The following is a 23,026-nucleotide window of genomic DNA, read 5'->3' on the forward strand; positions in this document are numbered from 1 at the left end:
CCACCTGAGGGATCCAAGGTGCGTAATATCATGGCTTACGTGCAGTGATTTCTCCAGATTCTCTGAACCGTTTGATGATATTACGGAGCGCAGATGGTGAAATCCCTAAATTCCTTGCAATAGCTGCTTGAGAAATGTTGTTCTTAAACAATTTGCTCAGGCATTTGTTGACAAAGTGGTGACCCTCGCCCCGTCCTTCTTTGTGAATGACTGAGCATTTCATGGAAGCTGCTTTTATACCCAATCATGGCACCCACCTGTTCCCAATTAGCCTTTTCACCTGTGGGATGTTCCAAATAAGTCGTTGATGAGTATTCCTCAACTTTCTCACTCTTTTTTGCCACTAGTACCAGCTTTTTTTAAACATATTGCAGGCATCAAAATCCAAAAGAGCTAATATTTGTAAAAACTAACAAAGTTTCTCAGTGTGAACATGAAATATCTTGTCTTTGCAGTCTATTCAATTGAATATAAGTTGAAAAGGATTTGTTGTATTCTCTTTTTATTTACCATTTACACAACCTGACAACTTCACTGCTTTTGGGGTTTGTATTGGTATAATGCCTGTTTAAATTTCAAGTAACAGAACCTTTATTGTGAAACATTGTAATCTACTATATCATGACAAAAGCTGAAGAGTAGTTATCATTGTTTCTTAAAATGTAAAACAACAACCTGGTAATAATTCATGATAAATGTTTCACTACTGCTCTTTCTTTTCCTTCTAGAATACTTCCTTGTGTCACTAACTGCTAAAATATGATGAGTAACATAACTTCCTGTAAAACTACTAACTCAAAACTTGGCATATCATTTTATCAAATACATATTTGAAGTCTACTGACTTTCAAATGAATAAATAGCACTGTTCCTGATTAAGATGAATTTACCTTTATTATTAGAGTTACTTATATAACAAAAATAATCCAAAGAGTTAAAAAAAAAGGTTTTTCAAAATATATTAAAAGTTTTTGTATTTTAATGTCACTTGTGAAAAAGTTTGGTGTTTCTGTTTGTCGTTGTCTAATTAAATGTATTTGTGTGATTGATGCTGTGTTGCTACCATGTTACAAAGTAAAATCAAATAAAAAGACACAAGTAAACCTTTTTCATAAATGTCATTGAATCTTTGCTTGTAGTATTCCAAAATCGACTCCCGGCAGACCAACATATCTTTGACAAAGGTCAAGCTGAAGTCTGGCAGAGGTGAGGACATAGACGAGGCTTTCAGGGACGGAAGTTTCTGCCGGCAGAGAATAATTAAATTATTGTGATGGACTGTAATGTTAGCTTACATAGCTATGCTAATGTTGCTAACATTTGTGTGCCTCACTTACTTCAAATACTCTTTAATGTCAATTGTATATACACTTGTCTCACTCTTTTATGTTACGTTGTTGTATGTGATACATGACATCTATTACGTTGTTGTATGTGATATATGACATCTATTACATTGTTGTATGTGATATATGACAACTATTACATTGTTGTATGTGATATATGACATCTATTACATTGTTGTATGTGATATATGACAACTATTACGTTGTTGTATGTGATATATGACAACTATTACATGTTTCAGTCCTAACCTGGAGAAAGTCCACGTGGTTCACAGTTTCTGCCAACTTGTCAAGCTCGACGCACATCCTCTGCTGCTCCTTGATCACAATGTCTGCCTTCTCCAGCGACTGCTTGGCCTCACTGACATACAGATCCTCCATGTTGTGGATCCTCTCACACAACTGAAAGTGCTTCTCCATCAAGGATATGGTCACGTTTTTTATGAGTTCCTCACTCATCTTCGTCAGCTGCCCAGCATAGTCCTTCAAGAGAACCGGGACGTTTGTGACGTGTGCATTTAACCCAAAAAGTGTGCGAGGGTTGTTTGGTCTTACTTTGATAGAGGGGACGTTTTCTTTGACCTTCTCAACCATCTTCTCTGCCTGCTGGATGTTCTCCTGACAGTCGTGCTTCATCTTACCAAGCTGATTCTGGAGACAATGAAACATTCAACACACATCAAGCCAAAAGAAACCCTTCATGACACCAGGGTGGTCTTCCTGCCTCATCAAAGCACCTTAACTCATCCTATGTACGAGTGGTCTACAAAAGTGTTCCTAGAGAACTGCAATCTATTCAGGTGCTGGATGACATCATTGTAAGACCTGAAAAAAACCGCAAGTTGCTTTTTCAAAAGTATCTAAAGAGTGTTAAAATACTCCCCAAATATAGCAACCAATTAAATCATGAATATTTATATTGGCCTTTTATATTAGGTGTAATTTCTGATGTTGTTACACCGGGGTCGCATGGTTATGCGCAGGTGGTTTACCCAAGATGCAAACAGACATCCGGAAGCAGTGTGCAGGTAAGAATAAATTATTAATTGTGGTAAATCAGGCAAGAAAACAAGAATAGAAAAGTGTGCCGATTGCACGGGAAGCTAGGGTATAGGCTTGAAGGCCTACTGAAACCCACTACTACTGACCACGCAGTCTGATAGTTTATACATCAATGATGAAATCTTAACATTATAACACATGCCAATACGGCCGGGTTAACTTATAAAGTGACATTTTAAATTTGCCGCTAAACTTCCGGTTCGAAACGCCTCTGAGGATGACGTATGCGCGTGACGTAAACCGGCGAACACGGGTATGCCTTCCACATTGAAGCCAATACGAAAAAGCTCTGTTTTCATTTCATAATTCCACAGTATTCTGGACATCTGTGTTCGTGAATCTGTTTCAATCATGTTCATTGCATTATGGAGAAGGAAGCCGAGCAAGCAAAGAAGAAAGTTGTCGGTGCGAAATGGACGTATTTTTCGAACGTAGTCAGCCACAACAGTACACAGCCGGCGCTTCTTTGTTTACATTCCCGAAAGATGCAGTCAAGATGGAAGAACTCGGATAACAGAGACTCTAACCAGGAGGACTTTTGACTTGGATACACAGACGCCTGTAGAGAACTGGGACAACACAGACTCTTACCAGGATTACTTTGATTTGGATGACAAAGACGCAGACGTGCTACTGTGAGTATGCAGCTTTGGCTTTTTTTTGCGTATGTACGTAACTTTTTTTAAATATATAAGCTTTATGAACCTTGGGTTAGGTGAACGGTCTTTTGGGCTGAGTGATTGTGTGTGTTGATCATGTGTTTGAATTGTATTGGCGTGTTCTATGGAGCTAGGAGCTAGCAGAGGAGCTAGGAGCTAGCATAACACGTACCGTACCGTACGTGCGCGTCACGTACGTAACTTTTTAAAAATATATAAGCTTTATGAACCTTGGGTTAGGTGAACAGTCTTTTGGGCTGAGTGATTGTGTGTGTTGATCAGGTGTTTGAATTGTATTGGCGTGTTCTATGGAGCTAGGAGCTAGCAGAGGAGCTAGGAGCTAGCATAACAAACACGCAGGTGTTATTATGCAGGATTAATTTGTGGCATATTAAATATAAGCCTGGTTGTGTTGTGGCTAATAGAGTATATATATGTCTTGTGTTTATTTACTGTTGTAGTCATTCCCAGCTGAATATCAGGTACCGTGAGTATGCAGCCTTGGCTGCTAAACATTCGATAACTTGACCGTATGTGCGCGTCACGTACGTAACTTTTTAAAAATATATAAGCTTTATGAACCTTGGGTTAGGTAAACGGTCTTTTGGGCTGAGTGATTGTGTGTGTTGATCAGGTGTTTGAATTGTATTGGCGTGTTCTATGGAGCTAGGAGCTAGCAGAGGAGCTAGGAGCTAGCATAACAAACACGCAGGTGTTTTTATGCAGGATTAATTTGTGGCATATTAAATATAAGCCTGGTTGTGTTGTGGCTAATAGAGTATATATATGTCTTGTGTTTATTTACTGTTGTAGTCATTCCCAGCTGAATATCAGGTCACCCCCGGCTCTCACAGCATCTTCCCTATCTGAATAGCTTCAACTCCCCACTAGTCCTTCACTTGCACTTTACTCATCCACAAATCTTTCATCCTCGCTCAAATTAATGGGGAAATTGTCGCTTTCTCGGTCCGAATCTCTCTCACTTCATGCGGCCATCATTGTAAACAATAGGGAACTTTGCGTATATGTTCAACTGACTACGTCACGCTACTTCCGGTAGGTGCAAGCCTTTTTTTTATCAGATACCAAAAGTTGCAATCTTTATCGTCGTTGTTCTATACTAAATCCTTTCAGCAAAAATATGGCAATATCGCGAAATGATCAAGTATGACACATAGAATAGATCTGCTATCCCCGTTTGAATAAAAAAAATTCATTTCAGTAGGCCTTTAACCAAAGACTAGTCAAAAGCAGGCGCAAGAAATAAGGAAATCCAACGTAGCAAACAAACCAGCCAGGCAGAGTGTGGTGAGAGGCAGGAATAAATAGCTCTCTGATTGGTGACCAGGAGCAGGTGAGCGTCCCGACCACTAATCAGAGGCAAGTGAGAATAATCAGCAGCCATGGCAACCAAGAAACAAACCAGGGTGCTGAAACCAAACTAAATCAAGAACGAAGGGAATACAAAACCAAACAAAACATGATCCAAGCAACGGATCATGACAGTACCCTCCACCCTTAAGGGATATATATATATATATATATATATATATATATATATATATATATATATATATATATATATATATATATATATATATATATATATATATATATATATATATATATCACTGGACAACATTGCTACGTTTCACGAGCATTTTTACGTCACTTAAATAAAAGAACTTTAGGGTGAGAGCCGGCAAGAGTATGGCTGTCAACATCGCACTGTGATCAAGGGCTATACAAATAAACTTTATTTGATTGATTGCATAATAATAATGATAATATTAACAGAGCGAAAAAAGAGAGAAAAATAATAATGTAGCATTGTTAAATCTTATTGAAATGATGCAAAATTGTGTGTTTTTATTCGGCATTTAGTTTTTAAATTGTTAACTGGAGGATGTGCATGCTCTTTGTGATGACGGGTAACTCGTGTGAATGGAGATGTTTTGATTATTATGATGATTAGCATACCTGTTGCTCTTGTCTTTCCACTTCCGACATCACGACGTCATGGCCTTTGTGTTGGTCGATGACACACAGCTGGCAGATGCACTGCTTGTCCGTGCGGCAGTAGAACTCCAGCAGCCTGTTGTGTTGACCACAGACGCACTCCTGGACCCTCTTGCAGGCCGTAATTAGCGTGTGCGTCGTAAGCTCATTTGACTGGTAGTGCGGTTGAATATGCAGGTTGCAAAACGAGGCCAAACACACCACACACGACCTGACCGCCTTGTACTTCCTCTCCGGGCAAACGTCGCACTCCACGTCATCCTCCTCCGCCAGAGTTTGACCCGCCAAAGCTTCCTTAAATCTTCCCACCACGTCATCCAGTAAGATGCTTCGGCCAAGCACCGGCCGCGGGTTGAAAGTCTGCCGACATTGAGGGCAGTTCACGTTGCTATCATCGTCCCAGCATCTGCTGATGCAGTCCAAGCAGTAACTGTGGCCGCATGGAATGGTCACTGCCTCCTTCAGGACATCCAGACACACTGCACAGTTGAACTGGTCTTTGTCCACCCCGCCATGAGCCATCCTTCAAAGAGGTGCAGGAGGGGACCTGTGTGAAGTTCTTCAGAACCCCTTGTCATTGCAAATATCATAGTCACACCGTTACGGGTTTTAAAGGTGCATTTGTATTTTAAAATACAGTTTATGACTAGTGACGTCATCCAGCCCCCTCACCTAAACACGATCTCCCCAAACTTGGCAACTTGGAAGACGTTTCCCCCCTCATCTGAGTACCGTATTTTCCGCACCATAAGCCGCACCTAAAAACCACAATTTTTCTCAAAAGCAGACAGTGCGGCTAATAACCCGGTGCGCCTTATATATGGATTAATATTCATATTTATTTTCATAAAGTTTAGGTCTCGCAACTACGGTAAACAGCCGCCATCTTTTTTCCCCGTAAAAGAGGAAGCGCTTCTTCTTCTACGGTAAGCAACCGCCAAGGTGAGCACCCGCCCCCGTAGAAGAAGAAGCGCGCGGATATTACGTTTCATTTCATTTGTGTATTTCTGTAAAGACAACAAAATGTCTCCTACTAAGAGACACGTGTACAAGGTTCCACTGACTTTTGATATTCATGTGAACCGCACTGTGGATACAACGGGAGCACGTACGGTGAATATTCGCACCACAGGGAATGAGAAGTCGTCCTACTGTGGTTCTAGCTTGCCGTGCTAACGGCCAGAAACTTCCACCCACGGTGATATTCAAAAGGAAGACCTTGCCAAAAGAGAACTTTCCAGCCGGCGTCATCATAAAAGCTACCTCGAAGGGATGGATGGATGAAGAAAAGATGAGCGAGTGGTTGATAGACGTTTACGCGAAGACACCGGGTGACTTTTTTCACGCAGCGCCGTTCCTGTTGATCTACGACTGCATGCGCGTCCACATCATCGATGGTGTCAAAAAACAAGTGAAGCACACCGAAGAAGAATAATTCGAGGGATTTGTGGATGAGTAATAACTTCAGAAAGTGAGCTTTAAATGTTTATTTTGTGTGTTGTGTGACACTAACGTATGAGCAACGTTGAGTTATTGATGTTGCTATTGCTCTGCACTATTTTGAGTGTTACTATTTTTGTGATTGCACATTTCTACATTACATTTTGGGAGTGAACAGAGTTGTTAGAACGCTGGTTTGTAATATATTATTAAAGTTTGACTGACCTATCTGACTGTTTTGTTGACATTCCCTTTAGCGTAGCGTAGGTGCGGCTAATAGCACGGGGCGGCTAATAGGTAAACAAAGTTTTGAAATATTCCGTTCATTAAACGTGCGGCTAATAACACGGGGCGCCTTATGGTGCGGAAAATACGGTAGGCTTCATCAGTTCATGCTCATAGACTTAGATTGGTCAGTTTTAATCCAGCGGCTGGTGCCAAAACCCCAAATATTTATACTCCAAAACCAGTAGGGTGTGCAAGGATGGTTTCGCCCTATCGTGGTGAGAAAAACAACTGTTTTAATGCAAACGTGCAACCCTAATTGTCAAAGCCAACGACAGTCGTTGAAGTGTAAATTCCCCTCGTTAGCATTGAAGTATTGTTTTGCCGAAACCATCCTTGCCCAGACACACCCTCCTGGTTTTTGGGGTATACATATTTGGGGTTTTGGCACCAGCCGCTGGACTAGATCTGACCATTCGAAATTTATGAGTACGTACTGATGAAACCTACTCGGATGAGCGGCGAAACCTCGATTGAATGCCCTGAGTTGACAAGTGTGGGGAGATAGTGACAAGGTGGGGGGGCTGGATGACATCATTAATTCAAAAACCGTCACAGCAAAAACAAAACAATTTTACAGCACAAGTTCATTTTTAGATAGCAAATCGAAATATTGATAATAGATACAGTACGTAAAACATATCACATAGATCCAGAGCAAAATAAATGGAAAAATTCAAGCAAGATCTTACGCTTTGTGGACCGAAGTGAAGTTAAAGTCAAGTTGGATATTCAACAGATTGGACTCCAACCACACCGACTGTTTGGCGAAGCGTCCCCAGGATTGGAAGTTTAAGAGCAACGGCACGCAGATAGATGTTCGCCTCCTTAACAACAACATGGACTTTCAAGTCAGACCTGTTTGTTCCTAGAGTAAAGTTTCTGTTTCGTTTTGATGCAGGCTTGAAAAACAATTGTGATTACTGTAGTGCATCGATCCTTGGCAAAAGAAACAGAAACAATTAAAGCCAGAAGTTACACTTTATTTATACAGGAAGTGGACCAAAGTGAGTTAGTTTCAAGTTGGATATTCAACAAACTGTTTGGGGAACCGCTCCATGGATTAAATTAACTACACAAAAATAGACATTTACCTCCTTGATTCACACACAAAGACTCAAGTCAAACCTGTTTGTCAATTTATCACTGGCTGACTGAGAGTGTGTCCCTACAGGAACATTTAGCTTTTGTCTTGACACTGGGTTGAAAGAATAAATGTCTCTTGGAGGAGTGAGTCACGTCCAGGCAGAAACCATCGGTGGGTGAAAATTATGTAATACAATGCCTCGCCACGAGTGGACAGAGACTGAGCACCTGACTTCCTCCACCTGTCAATAGTGACATCACAAAAGTTCATGTCAGTTTAGTTCTGCAAACAAGTTAAAGAAAGTCTGGAACAAGCACAGGCATGCTGTAAATTTTGGGCGTCGGACAGACGTTTGGAATTAATGTTTCCAACTCTGTGAGGAAAGTTGGGATGGATAAGCAGCTGGCAACCACCGCCATCGGCTATCAATCGGTGTGTGTGTGTGTGTGAATAGAAACAGGTCGGTAGTTGCCAGGTTCTAATTTGATTCCTTTTTTAAAGAGGGGAGTTACTCTCGCTATTTGAAATCTTTTGGTACTTGGCCTTGAGTAATTGAGAGGTTTATTATGTGCGTGATGATTGGGGCAATGGTGGTGGCACAGTTCCTGAGGAATCTGGAGGGGATATTATCAAGGCCGGTGGCCTTGTTTGGGTGGAGCGCGCTCAAATTTTTAATCACCTCGTCAGCTGAGACCATTTCTAATTTGAAAACGTTGTTGGATACTCCTAGCTTTCTGTAGAAGGCTTTAATGTGTTCTACACCAAAGCGACCAGAGTGGTGGGACAGCTTGTTAACTAGAGTTGTGGCTATGCTGGTGAAGAAGGTGTTAAGTCTGCTTGCTACCTCCATTTTGTCTGTAATGAGGGAGTCACCCTCCTTGATGTTGATGTTGGTGAGTCTGGTTTTAAGTTTCAGGAAGCTGGTTGTTGAGGATTTTCCAGAGTTCACGTGGCTTATTTGTGTTTTCCTCTATTTTGTCGGTAATGTAATTTTTTATAAAGATTTAGTCAGGTTAGTTGTCTTATTTCTTAATTTATTGCATTGCTTTTTGAGTGTGGAAAGGAGTGATTTGAGGTTATTATTGGGTTGTTTATCTACTTCAGTTTTTCCCTTTTGGTATTCGGAGTATTTTCTGTCTCTGTCTTTTATCACAGCTAATAGGTCCGGATTCATCCATGGTTCAGAGCGGGCTTTGATCCTGACTGTTCTAACGGGAGCCATATCATTTAGTATCGCTAGGAATGCTGTTTTGAAGCGATCCCAGGCATATTCGACCAGGTTGCTCGCGAGCACAGGGGACCAGTCCCACTCATCTAATTTAAGGTTGGAATTATCACTGGAGTATGTTTTAACGTATCTGGATTGAGCTGTTATGTGGCCATTGGCTTTGGGTTTAGTTATTTTGCGGGTGCAGAAGGTTAGATAGTGGTCACTAAGACCACAGATCATGACCCCACTATTTTTTATGTTATGCCGGTCTGATGAGAGAATGAGATCTATGGTTGATTGTGTAGAAACGTGATGTCCACTCTTGCTTTATAGAACTGTGTTTAATGAACACTTTCAAACATTAATCATACTCCGCTGTACGCTTTACCGGCATCGCTACCGCTCTCAATGTTGTGAACCTTTTACTTCCGGGATCACGTGAGAGACTCGTGAACTCAGTCTCTTAAAGGGGCCGTGCCCATTTTCACAACATTACATCCCTCCTTTTCTTTCAAAGTAAATGTCCTTGTTTCTGTTGAAAAAAAAGAACTGTATGGTGACACTTAACTTAAAGGCCTACTGAAATTATTTTTTTTTATTTAAATGGGAATAGCAGATCCATTGTATGTGTCATACTTGATCATTTCGCGATATTGCCATATTTTTGCTGAAAGGATTTAGTAGAGAAAATCGACGATAAAGTTCGCAACTTTTGCTCGCTGATAAAAAAAAAGCAAAAAAAAGCCTTGCCTGTACCGGAAGTAGCGTGACGTCACAGGAGCTAGTATTCCTCACAATTCCCCATTGTTTACAATGGAGCGAGAGAGATTCGGACCGAGAAAGTGATGATTACCCCATTAATTTGAGCGAGGATGAAAGATTCGTAGATGAGGAACGTTACAGTGAAGGACTTGAGAGGCAGTGATGGACGTATATTTTTTCGCTCTGACCGTAACTTAGGTACAAGCTGGCTCATTGGATTCCACACTCTCCTTTTTATATTGTGGATCACGGATTTGTATTTTAAACCACCTCGGATACTATATCCTCTTGAAAATGAGAGTCGAGAACGCGAAATGGACATTCAGTGCCTTTTATCTCCACGACAATACATCGGTGACACACTTAGCTACTGAGCTAGCGCGATAGCATCGTTCTCAAATTAAGATAGAAACAAAATAAATAAACCTCTGACTGGAAGGATAGATAGAAAATCAACAATACTATTAAACCGTAGACATGTAAATACACGGTTAATGCTTTCCAGGCTGGCGAAGGTTAACAATGCTGTGCTAACGACGCCATTGAAGCTAACTTAGCAACCAGACCTCACAGAACTATGTACTCGCTCCTTTTTCTATTGTGAATCACGGATTTGTATTTTAAACCACCTCGGATACTATATCCTCTTGAAAATGAGAGTCGAGCACGTGAAATGGACATTTAAAGTGACTTTTATCTCCAAGACAATACATCGGTGACACACTTAGCTACTGAGCTAGCGCGATAGCATCGTTCTCAAATGAAGATATAAACAAAATAAATAAACCTCTGACTGGAAGGATAGATAGAAAATCAACAATACTATTAAACCGTGGACATGTAAATACACGGTTAATGATTTCCAGGCTGGCGAAGGTTAACAATGCTGTGCTAACGACGCCATTGAAGCTATCTTAGCAACCAGACCTCACAGAACTACGTACTCTCTCCTTTTTCTATTGTGAATCACGGATTTGTATTTTAAACCACCTCGGATACTATATCCTCTTGAAAATGAGAGTCGAGCACGCGAAATGGACATTTAAAGTGACTTATCTCCAAGACAATACATCGGTGACACACTTAGCTACTGAGCTAGCGCGTAGCATCGTTCTGAAATGAAGATAGAAACCCATCAACAGCCGTGCTCACCTGCATTCCAGCGATCAACGGCACGACGAAGGACTTCATCTGTGGGTTTGGTGGCAAGCATCGGCTAGGCGTAGTAAGTAGTCCTTGTTGTGTTGCTGTAAGTATTGTAATGCCCCGCAGTGGAGAAGGAGTCACACAGACGAGGAAGCGCTGCTCAATCGCTTTATTAAAAAGCGGTAACTGGTTGTAGTTCAAAAAGTAACGCACACACATACACGAGCTACTGTTAGCCAAAACTCACGCTCACACACACAAGTTCTCCGCCAACTCACTCGCGCATGCGCGTTCTCCAAACCCTTAAAGACAGTACACTAATGCAAATATCACAGATATTACAGTATTGTACTTAGCCGCTAAGACACCGATCGATCCCACCTACAAAGTATTTCTTTGTAGTCTCCATTGTTCATTAAACAAATTGCAAAAGATTCACCAACACAGATGTCCAGAATACTGTGGAATTTTGTCGAAGAAAACAAGAGGCTTTTCTATCGGGTCCGATGGGGTCCAACCACTTCCGTTGCTTTTGTGACGTCACGCGCATAAATCATATCCAAAGGAGTTTTTCAACCGGAAGTGTGGCGGGAATTTTAAAATTGCACTTTATAAGTAAACCCGGCCGTATTGGCATGTGTTGCAATGTTAAGATTTCATCATTGATATATAAACTATCAGACTACGTGGTTGGTAGTAGTGGGTTTCAGTAGGCCTTTAAGTCAAACTAAAGATTTTGCCAGTTCAAACTTTCACAATGACAATACAATACAAATATTTTAACTGGATAATAAATGCCTCCTGACATTAGTATACAGGAGCAAATAGAAGTTCAAAGGTTAATTCAGTCCAAGAGTCTCCTTGGGAGTCGTCTGTCGGCTCTGACAGGGTATCTCCTCTGGTCTTGATCCGGACCTTGTTGTTGTCGTTGTTGATCCCGGTCATGAATCTGATCACCGGTACTGTCTTCATCATCATCATCATCATCATCACTGCTGTCACTGTCACAATTCAGTGGGACAAATGGTTAGTGTTTGAGAAGCTTATACAGGGACCTGTGCCTGGTGACTTCATGTCCCTGTCTTTTTGCGGTGACCATTGTTCCTTTCACTGAGATGACCTTGTATGGCTTGGGGTTGAATGGTGTGACCATTTTCCTGGTTCTCCTCTGACGTATCAGGACAACATCACCCTGTTTCAACTGTGAGTGCACGGCATTCCTCCTTTCATCAGCATATAGTTTCATTTGCGTCTTCCTTAGTGCATCAGTTTGCCTGAGGTCGTTGTCGTCGGTGGGGTGGGAGATGGAGGGCAGTTTTATTGACATGGGTCGACCAAAGAATAATTCTGCTGGAGACCGGTTGGTGGTGTGGTGAGGAGTGGCGCGATAGTTGCGAAGGAACTTGTACAATTCTTGCTTCCATGGCTTACCTTCGACCATGGCAGTGTGCACAGCCTTGATTAAAGGTCTGTTGAATCTTTCAACTACTGCATTGGCCTGTGGCCAGTGTGGTGTGATTTTCCTGTGGTGGAAACCGAGGTAGTGAGCAAAATCACAGAATATATTGCCTGAGAATGGGGGTCCGTTGTCACTCTTGACGACTTCTGGCGTGCCCACCAAGGAAAATATTTTATCCATGACAGGGATTATTGTGTGTGCTGAGGTTGAGGATGTGATCTCGACAAAGGGGAATCTTGAGTATTCGTCCAGCATAACAAACAGGTAATCACCGGAGGGTAGGGGACCGCAAAAGTCCACGGAGACATTTTTCCAGGGTCCAGTTGGGAGTTCAGACATTTGTAGTGGCTGGTGTTCCGTTCTCGGTACTGATGACTGACATGGGATGCACTGCGACACTAGTTCTTCTGCTTGCTTGTCTATTCCAGGGAACCAGACCTTTTCTCGGAGTAGCTGCTTGGTCTTAACTACTCCTTGATGTCCTTCATGAGCGAGAGCTAGAGCTCTAGTTTGTAGCGTTTGTGGCAGTACCAGTCTGTTGCCTCTAAGGATGAGGCTGCCGTCATCCAGGACTGTGAGCTCTTCCCTGACATTGTGAAAGGCTTTTAACATTGAGCGATCAAATTCCGAGGGGCCGTCATACAGCTGGGTCCAGTCGCCAGAGTGAATCACTTTTTTCAGGTGTAGCAGCACTGGATCCTTGACTGTCTCTCGTTGCACTTCTTGGAGAGTCATTGCTTTGGGGATTGCATGTTCTGCGATGAACCTGACATGGATCTCAGTGTCAATGTCATCAGTTGTCATACACTTGTAGAGAGTTTGCGGGTGGCATGACATATAGTCTGCTGGATTGGATTTCCCCGCTTTGTGGACTACTTTGAACTTGTAGGGTTGGAGTCTGAGAGCCCATCTTTCTATGCGTGCTGGGGGTTTGGACTTCGGATTGTTGAAAATCAGTTCCAGTGGTTTGTGGTCTGTGACCATGACAAAATCCGATCCATATAGGTACAGGTGGAAGTGTTCGCAACTCCAGACAATTGCAAGTGCTTCCCGCTCAGTCTGGGAGTACCTTTGTTCCACTGGAGTCAGGGCTCTGCTGGCGTAGGCCACAATGTGCGTTTTGTTGTTTGTTTTGTCTGTCTGTGCAAGGATGGCGCCGAGACCAACCGGGCTTGCATCCACAATGACTGTTGTCTTTCTTCCTGGATGGAAGTAGCTCATGACTGGGTGGCTGATTAGTCTGTCTTTTAGCTGAGTCAGGGCATTTGTATGTTTATCTGTCCAGTGCCAGGCCGCATCTTTCTTTGTAAGTTCACGAATCGGCTGGGTGATTGATGAGAAGTCTGGAATGAAGCGACCACTGTAGTTGGTCATTCCTAGTAGACTGCGGACTTCACTCTGATTCTGAGGCAGCGGCATGTGTGTGATGGCCTGGATCTTCTTAGGGTCAGGTGAGACACCATCTTTTGAAAATACATAGCCATAAAATTCCAAAGACTGTTTGTTAAACTCACACTTTTGCTCATTGATTGTGAGGTTGTTCTCAGCGAGTCTCTTGAAGACTGCCTCCATGGAACGATCATGATCTGCAGGTGTGGCCCCAAATATGATAATATCGTCACTGAAATTTCTGACCCCTGGTATTCCGTGCAGCACGTTTTGAATTGTGTGCTGGAAAACTTCTGCTGCCGACGATATTCCAAAGATGAGCCTCGTATATATCCTGAGTCCTACATGTGTCGAAAATGTGGTGATGTATCTCGATTCGGGTGCTAATTCCAGTTGATGGTATCCTGCGTTGAGGTCCAGCTTTGAGAAGATAGTAGCACCGTTGAGATCGTGTATGATGTCATCCACTGTTGGTGATATGTGCCTTTCTCTCTGGACAGCTGTGTTGGGCAGGCGCATGTCAATGCAGAGACGGATTTTTTCAGGATTTTTGGGTTTTGGAGTCGCTACGATGGGGGACACCCATGGCGTTGGGCCATGAACTTTCTCAATAATGCCCTGGTCTTCTAGGTGTTGCAGTTCCTGCTCTACTTTCTTTCGCATGTGGAAAGGAATGCGACGATGTGGTTGGACTACAGGCCGTACGCTGTCGTCGATGTGTAGCTTGACTTGGAAATTCTTTAGTTTCCCTATGCCAGTGGTGAGATTTGGATATTGCAGGAGTAGCTCTTGAGCCTTGGACATGTCCTGCTTCTTGGTCTGTGTGCAACACACTACGTGCAGTAGGCCTAATTCAGTTCCTGTTGTGTGTCCCAGTAGGGAGCCATGAGCTCCTTCAGCCACATAGAAAGTTGCTTGTACAGTTTTGCCATTTGCCAAGACTGTTGTGTTTACTTTTCCTCTGAGTGGAAGTGGGGTGTTTGAACCATAGGGAAATATTTTCTTTCTAGCTTGTTCGAGCTTTACATTTGACTGTATTGTGCCGAAGGCTGTCTCATCAAGGATGTTGGCTGAAGCACCTGAATCGACTAGAACGTTCATGTTTTCACCAGCTATCAGAAGCTGCCGCACTGGTGGTAGGGCGCCACCAGCTGTGCTTGTGACAAATAGGTACTCGTCATCTGTGCTTGAGTCTTGTTTAGCTACATGGCTGACAGAGGTGTGAGGTAGTCCGTCTACATCAGTCTGAAGTGATCTGACTTGTTTATAGTTACGTGCTGTTGTTTTGTACATGCTGTGTGTTTGTTTGGTTGTCTGTTGTGAGAGACAGCAGCGCGCATAATGATTGAGTTTCCCACATGCATTACACGAGACGCCTTTTGCCGGGCATGCTGATTGTCCTCCCTGGTGAGGAAATGTGCCCCCACAATTCCTGCATGTTGTTTTTGATTGTTGTTGTTGTTGTTGTGCACTGTTCATCTTTGATCTTTGGGGCAGTGAGCCTGTCCATCTTTTGTTGCTTGTGCTAGCTATGGCTGCAATCTCTCCTGTGTTATTTTTGTTTTCCATGCCAGAAGCTTGAAATTCAGATGTTTCGAATGCCCTGGCAAGATCCAGTAGGTCTTTGAGAGTCATCCTAGGGTCTCTTAGTGCTCTCCTCCTGAGCCGTGACGACATGCAGTTGAGTATGATTTGTTATTTTATTTTTTTGTTTTCGTCATTGAATTCACAGTTTTGGGCCAGTTTCCTGAGTCTGGTATGGAATGCATCCATTGTTTCTCCCTCGTTTTGTTTTGCTTGTCTAAACGTGTAGATTTCAAACTCCACATTACGACTTGGGCTAAAGTATGCAGTGAGTAGCTCAACTGCTTTATCATAGTCCTTTGCCTCTCCTTTTTCAGTAAAAGTCTCAAAAATATCTTGCACTGGTTCCCCAGCATAATACAGTAGCATAGCCCTTTTACGTGTTGCATCCGTTATGGCTGCTGCAGTGAGAAACGTTTCAAAACGCAACATCCATTTCTTCCATTTTGAGGAGAGGGAGGCGGGTTCAGTGCTGATATCGAAGTGTGGGAATTGCGGGAGCCCAGCTAATGCCGCCATCTAGCTTGTGTTCGTTGTTATTTTTATTTAATTGTATTTATTTGAATCTCTCTTTCGTTCTGTCTGTAGTGCTGGTTAGCAGTGGAGTAGCATGTATGGTTGATTCAATGGTTTTCACTTACGGCCGATCAGCTTCGTAGCGTGTCATGATACCGCTCCGTGCAGTGAATGGGGCAGATCAAAATCAGTGGGTTCTTTCACAGCTTGTGCTCCGTATCCTCGTCGCCAATGTAGAAACGTGATGTCCACTCTTGCTTTATAGAACTGTGTTTAATGAACACTTTCAAACATTAATCATACTCCGCTGTACGCTTTACCGGCATCGCTACCGCTCTCAATGTTGTGAACTTTTTACTTCCGGGATCACGTGAGAGACTCGTGAACTCAGTCTCTTAAAGGGGCCGTGCCCATTTTCACAACATTACAGATTGGGTGGAATCACACACCCTTGTGGGTAGTGTTTTTAGTTGGGAGAGGCCGTGCAGATTACAAAGCTGGCTGTAAGATTTGAAGACAGGCGCACCTCTGCGTTGAATATCTGTGTTCAGATCTCCAATTATAATTTTCTCCACGTTGTCTGCACCAGCTAAGCACTCCTCGAGAGCACCATAGAAATCACTCAGATTAGGGGGTCTGTATACAGTCCCTATCAGTACCGGCTTAGCGTTTGTGAATTTGATTTCAGCCCACACAGATTCAAGGGCATTGTGGTTAAGATTGGTGCGAGTTATGTATTTAATATCCTGGTGAATATACATACAAACACCACCACCATGTTTATTCCTGTCCTTTCTGATAACCGAGAAGTTTTCTATCTCTATCTCTGAGTCAGAAACACTTTGATGTAATTTAGTTTCAGAGAAACACAAGATTTTTACATTATTGTTGTGAAACATTTTTCTGATTTGGTCGAGTTTAGTTCCAGAGAGACTGTTCACATTAAGGTGGATGATGTGTAGCCCACTGGAACCAAAAATAACATCAGAGTCCGCTGGGGAGAGGTGCTGTTCAGAAGATGGAGTTGTATTGCAGTCCAATTCACTGTTTGTGTGGAGAGACTTGGGGGAGGGGGAGAGAGGCACATCGTTCAACGGCCAGGTGATGGGGGAGGGGCGTAGTTGAAGAAGTTTTGCGGGTTTTGGTGATATTAATGTTGAGAACAAAGACCAGGCTTGTACAAAGAATCCCCTGTATCCTGTGTAGGCCTTGGGGGGTCCAGGTGACGCGGTGAAGACCCCCAGGGCCTTGGGAGAGGCCAGGAGGACCTCCGCACTGTTGATGTCGACAGTCACCTCTTTGACCGCCGCCACGTTGTTCGCCGCCGTGCTGTTTGCCGCCGGACCGCTGTCTTCATCGATGTCTGGGTCGTCCTCCACCGCCGCTGCCGAGCCGCCGACCGTGTCGATGAACGGGGTGCAGTCCTCTGTCGAGCCGCTGATCGCTGGAGCACATTGCTAGGCTTCGCCAGCCGGGACAACATTAACCGGGTGGTTCAATCAATGTCAATCAATGTTTATTTATATAGCCCTAAATCACAAGTGTCTCAAAGGGCTGCACAAGCCACAACGACATCCTCGGTACAGAGCCCACATACGGGCAAGGAAAAGCTCACCCCAGTGGGACGTCGATGTGAATGACTATGAGAAACCTTGGAGAGGACCGCATATGTGGGTAACCCCCCCCTCCCCCCCTCTAGGGGAGACCGAAAGCAATGGATGTCGAGTGGGTCTGACATAATATTGTGAAAGTCCAGTCCACAGTGGATCCAACACATCAGCGAGAGTCCAGTCCATAGTGGGGCCAGCAGGAAACCGTCCCGAGCGGAGACGGGTCAGCAGCTCAGAGATGTCCCCAACCTATGCACAGGCTAGCGGTCCACCCGGGGTCCCGACTCTGGACAGCAAGCACTTCATCCATGGCCACCGGACCTGTGCAACCCCCCCTCCAAGGAAGAGGGGAGCAGAGGAGAGAAGAAAAGAAACGTCAGATCAACTGGTCTAAAAAGGGGGTCTATTTAAAGGCTAGAGTATACAAATGAGTTTTAAGATGGGACTTAAATGCTTCTACTGAGGTAGCATCTCTAACTTTTACCGGGAGGGCATTCCATAGTACTGGAGCCCGAACAGAAAACGCTCTATAGCCCGCAGACTTTTTTTTGGCTCTGGGAATCACTAATAAACCGGAGTTCTTTGAACGCAGATTTCTTGTCAGGACATATAGTACAATACAATCGGCGAGATAGGCTGGAGCTAAACCGTGTAGTATTTTATACGTAAGTAGTAAAACCTTAAAGTCGCATCTTAGGTGCACAGGAAGCCAGTGCAAGTGAGCCAGTATAGGCGTAATATGATCAAACTTTCTTGTTTTTGTCAAAAGTCTAGCAGCCGCATTTTGTACCAACTGTAATCTTTTAATGCTAGACATAGGGAGACCCAAAAATAATATGTTACAGTAATCGAGACGAGACATAACGAACGCATGAATAATGATCTCAGCGTCGCTAGTGGACAAGATGGACCGAATTTTAGCGATATTACGGAGATGAAAGAAGGCCGTTTTAGTAACACTCTTAATGTGTGACTCAAACGAGAGAGTTGTTTTAGTAACACTCTTAATGTGTGACTCAAACGAGAGAGTTGGGTCGAAGATAATACCCAAATTCTTTACAGAGTCGCCTTGTGTAATTGTTTGGTTGTCAAATGTTAAGGTGGTATTATTAAATAGATGTCGTGTCTAGCAGGAGCGATAATCAGCATTTCCGTTTTCTTAGCGTTGAGTTGCAAAAAGTTAGCGGACATCCATTGTTTAATTTCATTAAGACACGCCTCCAGCTGACTACAATCCGGCGTGTTGGTCAGCTTTAGGGGCATGTAGAGTTGAGTGTCATCAGCATAACAGTGAAAGCTAACACCGTATTTGCGTATGATGTCACCTAGCGGCAGCATGTAAATACTAAAGAGTGCAGGGCCAAGAACCGAACCCTGGGGGACTCCGCACGTTACCTTGACATAGTCCGAGGTCACATTGTTATGGGAGACGCACTGCATCCTGTCAGTAAGATAAGAGTTAAACCACGACAATGCTCAGTCTGACATACCAACACATGTTTTGATACGCTCTAATAAAATATTATGATCGACGTATCGAAAGCGGCGCTAAGATCAAGAAGCAGCAACATAGATGACGCATCAGTCCCCCATTATGATTATATTGTCGGCGTGCGTGACTATATCAGCAACGAACTCTGAGAAGTCACTGATAAAGTCCGAATAGGGCCCGGGGGGGCGGTAGATAACAGCCAGGTCGAGAGGTAGCGGTGTGACAGACCTCATAGTAAGCACCTCAAACGATTTATATTTATTGTTTAGGTTAGGGGTAAGGTTAAAATTGTCATTTTATATTAGTGCGACACCCCCTCCCCTTTTAAGAGGACGGGCAACATGCGCATTCGTATAGTTAGGAGGAGATGCCTCATTTAGCGCAAAAAATTTGTCCGGTTTGAGCCAGGTTTCGCTAAGACCAATGACGTTAAGATTGTTGTCTCTAATGACCTCATTAACTAATAATTCCTTGGGAGACAATGATCTTATGTTTAAAAAGCCCATATTATAGGTATTGGGCTGTTTTGACGAGTTTTTGTTAAGATTATCCGTAATAGCAATATTAACAATGTTGCTTTTATTATGCGTAGTGCACTTTAAATAGTTTCGACCATATCTAGGAATTGATATAACGGGTATTTTCCGATTGTTTGCTTGGTGCTGCAATAGACTGGACATATCATAATTTGCCACCTCAGTAGAATGCATGTCCACCTCTGACACAGACACAACAGAAAAAACATTATGTGAATTGTGTATTATTCTAAGAGAATTGCTATGCGTACATGGATTATCCAGCCTGGCGCTGGCTAGTTCTAGCTTAACTGACACCTCACCCGGACTAACAGACTCTGTAATAGTCTGTGACCGGGCTTGCTCTAGTGTAGTCAGTCAAGTGACCTGGTTACAGGTCCAGGGTTGAGTTCAGTGTCTCCTGAGAGTAGAAGTAATAGTAGTATTGTTGATCTTCGGTCTATCCTTCCAGTCAGGGGCATGTTTCTTCTGTTTCGATCTGCAGTTAAGCACGAGGCTATCACGTTAGCTCCGAAGCTATGATTGTCCATTTCGCGATCACAACAAATGTTTCAAAACATTTCACAATAATCAAGGTCAGAGCTACAGGGCGAAATTCATTGTTGTCTTTAGAACGAGGCTTTTGGGGCAAAAGTGTTGTTATTGACCTCTTCCACAGAGCTGCTGGGACAGTGTGGGGGTCTGAAGATTTAATGACCGCTGGAGTACATGGTATCAGTTACTTTGCGCAGCTTTTCATCAGAAGAGCTAGCAATCCATCGGGCTCAGTAGGTTTATTGGTAGTACAGTCGGAAAAAGATGTTGAAGATTCTGAGCTGACCAGCTCAGTTCAGAACCTCATTGTGGATTATTCGACCACAAGAACTAACATTTGTTCTGGAACTGACCGTAGAGACAATGTCCTTCATTATTTACCAGGTAAGTGCAAACAAAAACATTGTGTCACATCTTTGCCACTGTGACGTGGTTTGTCTGTCTGTGTTTGGACTAGATGCTTTGTCAGGAGTCGCTAACATCTTCTCCTTTTGGGCATCGGAAGGTGGCGAGGAGCAACAACACCAAGAGGTCCCCATATGCTGCTTCTGCTCTGCAGACGCCGACGGTGCAGCCACCGTCTTCGTCTTTAGCGGGTCGTTCCACAACTCCGCCGCCATCTTCGTCTCCAGCAGGTTCTTCCACGACGCCGCCGCCATCTTAGTCTCCAGCGGGTCCTTCCACGACGCCGCTGCCAACATCGTCTCTAGCAGGCTCGTCGTCACCTCCGCGACCGCCATCAGGCAAAGAGTGTGGCCGTTCCGTGGTCGCCCGCCTCTCTCGCCTTGTCAGCTGCGGCGGTGGTCATCTGACTCTTCCCCGCCGCTTGCGAGGACATATGGCCAGTCGACCCACCACCTAGTCCTCCCTCCGCCCTCCAGTGACTTTGAACCTATTTTTTTCTTGTTTTGTAGAACATTTGGTATCCGTTTTGTTGGGGGTGGGTGGCATTCTGTCACGGCTGGTCACCCCAGTCCGTGCCTTTTTGTTGGCGTTCTCCTGTGTTTGGGGTTGTTTCCTGTCTTGCGCTCTTCTTTTGGTGGCACTTCCTGTTGTGTTGGTGTTTTTCCGTGACCGCTTCACACATTTCTCTGAGCACTGATTCCACGCACATGCTTTCTGTTAGCAATCAGTTCTATTTAAAGGCCTACTGAAATGATTTTTTTTTATTTAAACGAGGATAACAGATCCATTCTATGGGTCATACTTGATAATTTTGCGATATTGCCATATTTTTGCTGAAAGGATTTAGTAGAGAACAACGACGATAAAGGTCGCAACTTTTGGTCGCTGATAAAAAAAAGCCTTGCCTATACCGGAAGTAGAGTGACGTCACAAGAGATAGGGCTGCTCACATTTCCCCATTGTTTACGATGCAGCGAGAGAGATTCGGACCGAGAAAGCTACGATTACCCCATTAATTTGAGCGAGGATGAAAGATTAGTGGATGAGGAAAGTGAGAGTGAAGGACTACAGTGCAGTGCAGGACGTATCTTTTTTCGCTCTGACCGTAACTTAGGTACAAGGGTTCATTGGATTCCACACTTTCTCCTTTTTCTATTGTGGATCACGGATTTGTATTTTAAACCACCTCAGATACTATATCCTCTTGAAAATGAGAGTCGAGAACGTGAAATGAACATTCACAGGGACTTTTATCTCCACAACAATACATCGGCGAAGCTCTTTAGCTACTGAGCTAACGTGATAGCATCGGGCTCAAATGCAGATAGAAACAAAATAAATAAATCCCTGACTGGAAGGATAGACAGAAGATCAACAATACTATTACACCATGGACATGTAACTACACGGTTAATAATTCCCAGCTTGGCGAATGCTGTTGCTAACGACGCCATTGAAGCTAACTTAGCAACGGGGCCTCACAGAGCTATGCTAAAAACATTAGCGCTCCACCTACGCCAGCCAGCCCTCATCTGCTCATCAACACCCGTGCTCACCTGCATTCCAGCGATCGACGGAAGGACGAAGGACTTCACCCGATCATCCGTGCAGTCGGCGGCTAGCGTCGGCTAGCGCGTCTTCTATCCAAGTGAAAGTCCTCCTGGTTGTGTTGCTGCAGCCAGCCGCTAATACACCGATCCCACCTACAGCTTTCTTCTTTGCAGTCTTCATTGTTCATTAAACAAATTGCAAAAGATTCACCAACACAGATGTCCAGAATACTGTGGAATTTTGAGATGAAAACAGAGCTTTTTTGTATTGGATTCAATGGGGTACCAATACTTCCGTTTAACTATTGACGTCACGCGCATAGACGTCCATAGACGTTTTCAAGCGGAAGTTTAGCGGGAAATTTAAAATTGCACTTTATAAGTTAACCCGGCCGTATTGGCATCTGTTGCAATGTTAATATTTCATCATTGATATATAAACTATCAGACTGCGTGGTCGCTAGTAGTGGCTTTCAGTAGACCTTTAATTTGAGTGTGAGCTACCATTCTTTGTCGGGACTTTGTTTAGTCACTCAAGTGGACGCTCTTTAACCCTGCCCTGAGTTTTGCTTTATTCCAGCATTCTGTTTTATTGTTTTGATATGTGTCAGTTTTAGTTTTGTTTTGGCATACCCTTCCCTATGCTTCAGTGCCTTTCTAAACGGTACTCGCCTTTTGTTTTTCTTTATCATTACATGAAATACTTATTTACCTGCACTTTGCCTCCTCGGTCTTCTGCATCTTGGGAACACGGCAGTAATCGCCGTCATGCCACCCGAGAGTCACAGCAAGGTTCTTTCAAAGAACGTTTTAAAGGACATGTACGTATAGTCAACGTTGTATCAATGTCTTGTGCCTGCTGGGAGCCTTCCTACCACTTCAAAGAATCCGGCCCTCCACCTCTTCCTCCTACCCCTGGCGTTCCTCGGACAGAG

The 23,026-nt window shown here is 43.5% G+C and overlaps 1 protein-coding gene across 3 annotated transcripts in view; it reads right to left on the minus strand.

The window, feature by feature from the left end:
• The window catches only part of LOC133664775 (E3 ubiquitin-protein ligase TRIM47-like), a 121,838-nt gene that overhangs the window by 24,644 nt on the left and 74,168 nt on the right, over nucleotides 1–23,026 (minus strand). Inside the window, exons 1-5 of one of the 3 annotated variants that reach the window (XM_062069677.1) lie at nucleotides 7,504–7,589; nucleotides 5,048–5,656; nucleotides 1,902–1,997; nucleotides 1,596–1,829; nucleotides 1,105–1,243 (exon numbers count right to left, since the gene is read on the minus strand). In XM_062069677.1, coding sequence (XP_061925661.1) covers nucleotides 1,105–1,243; nucleotides 1,596–1,829; nucleotides 1,902–1,997; nucleotides 5,048–5,608 — 1,030 coding nt within the window. In that variant the 5' untranslated portion in view covers nucleotides 5,609–5,656; nucleotides 7,504–7,589. Of the gene's footprint in view, nucleotides 1–1,104; nucleotides 1,244–1,595; nucleotides 1,830–1,901; nucleotides 1,998–5,047; nucleotides 5,657–7,503; nucleotides 7,590–23,026 lie in introns of those variants that run through there. The other 2 variants (XM_062069678.1, XM_062069676.1) reach the window with 2 other exon arrangements.

The sequence above is a fragment of the Entelurus aequoreus genome, linkage group LG14 (assembly GCF_033978785.1).
Source record: "Entelurus aequoreus isolate RoL-2023_Sb linkage group LG14, RoL_Eaeq_v1.1, whole genome shotgun sequence".
In the NCBI taxonomy this organism is placed as follows: Eukaryota; Metazoa; Chordata; class Actinopteri; order Syngnathiformes; family Syngnathidae; genus Entelurus; species Entelurus aequoreus.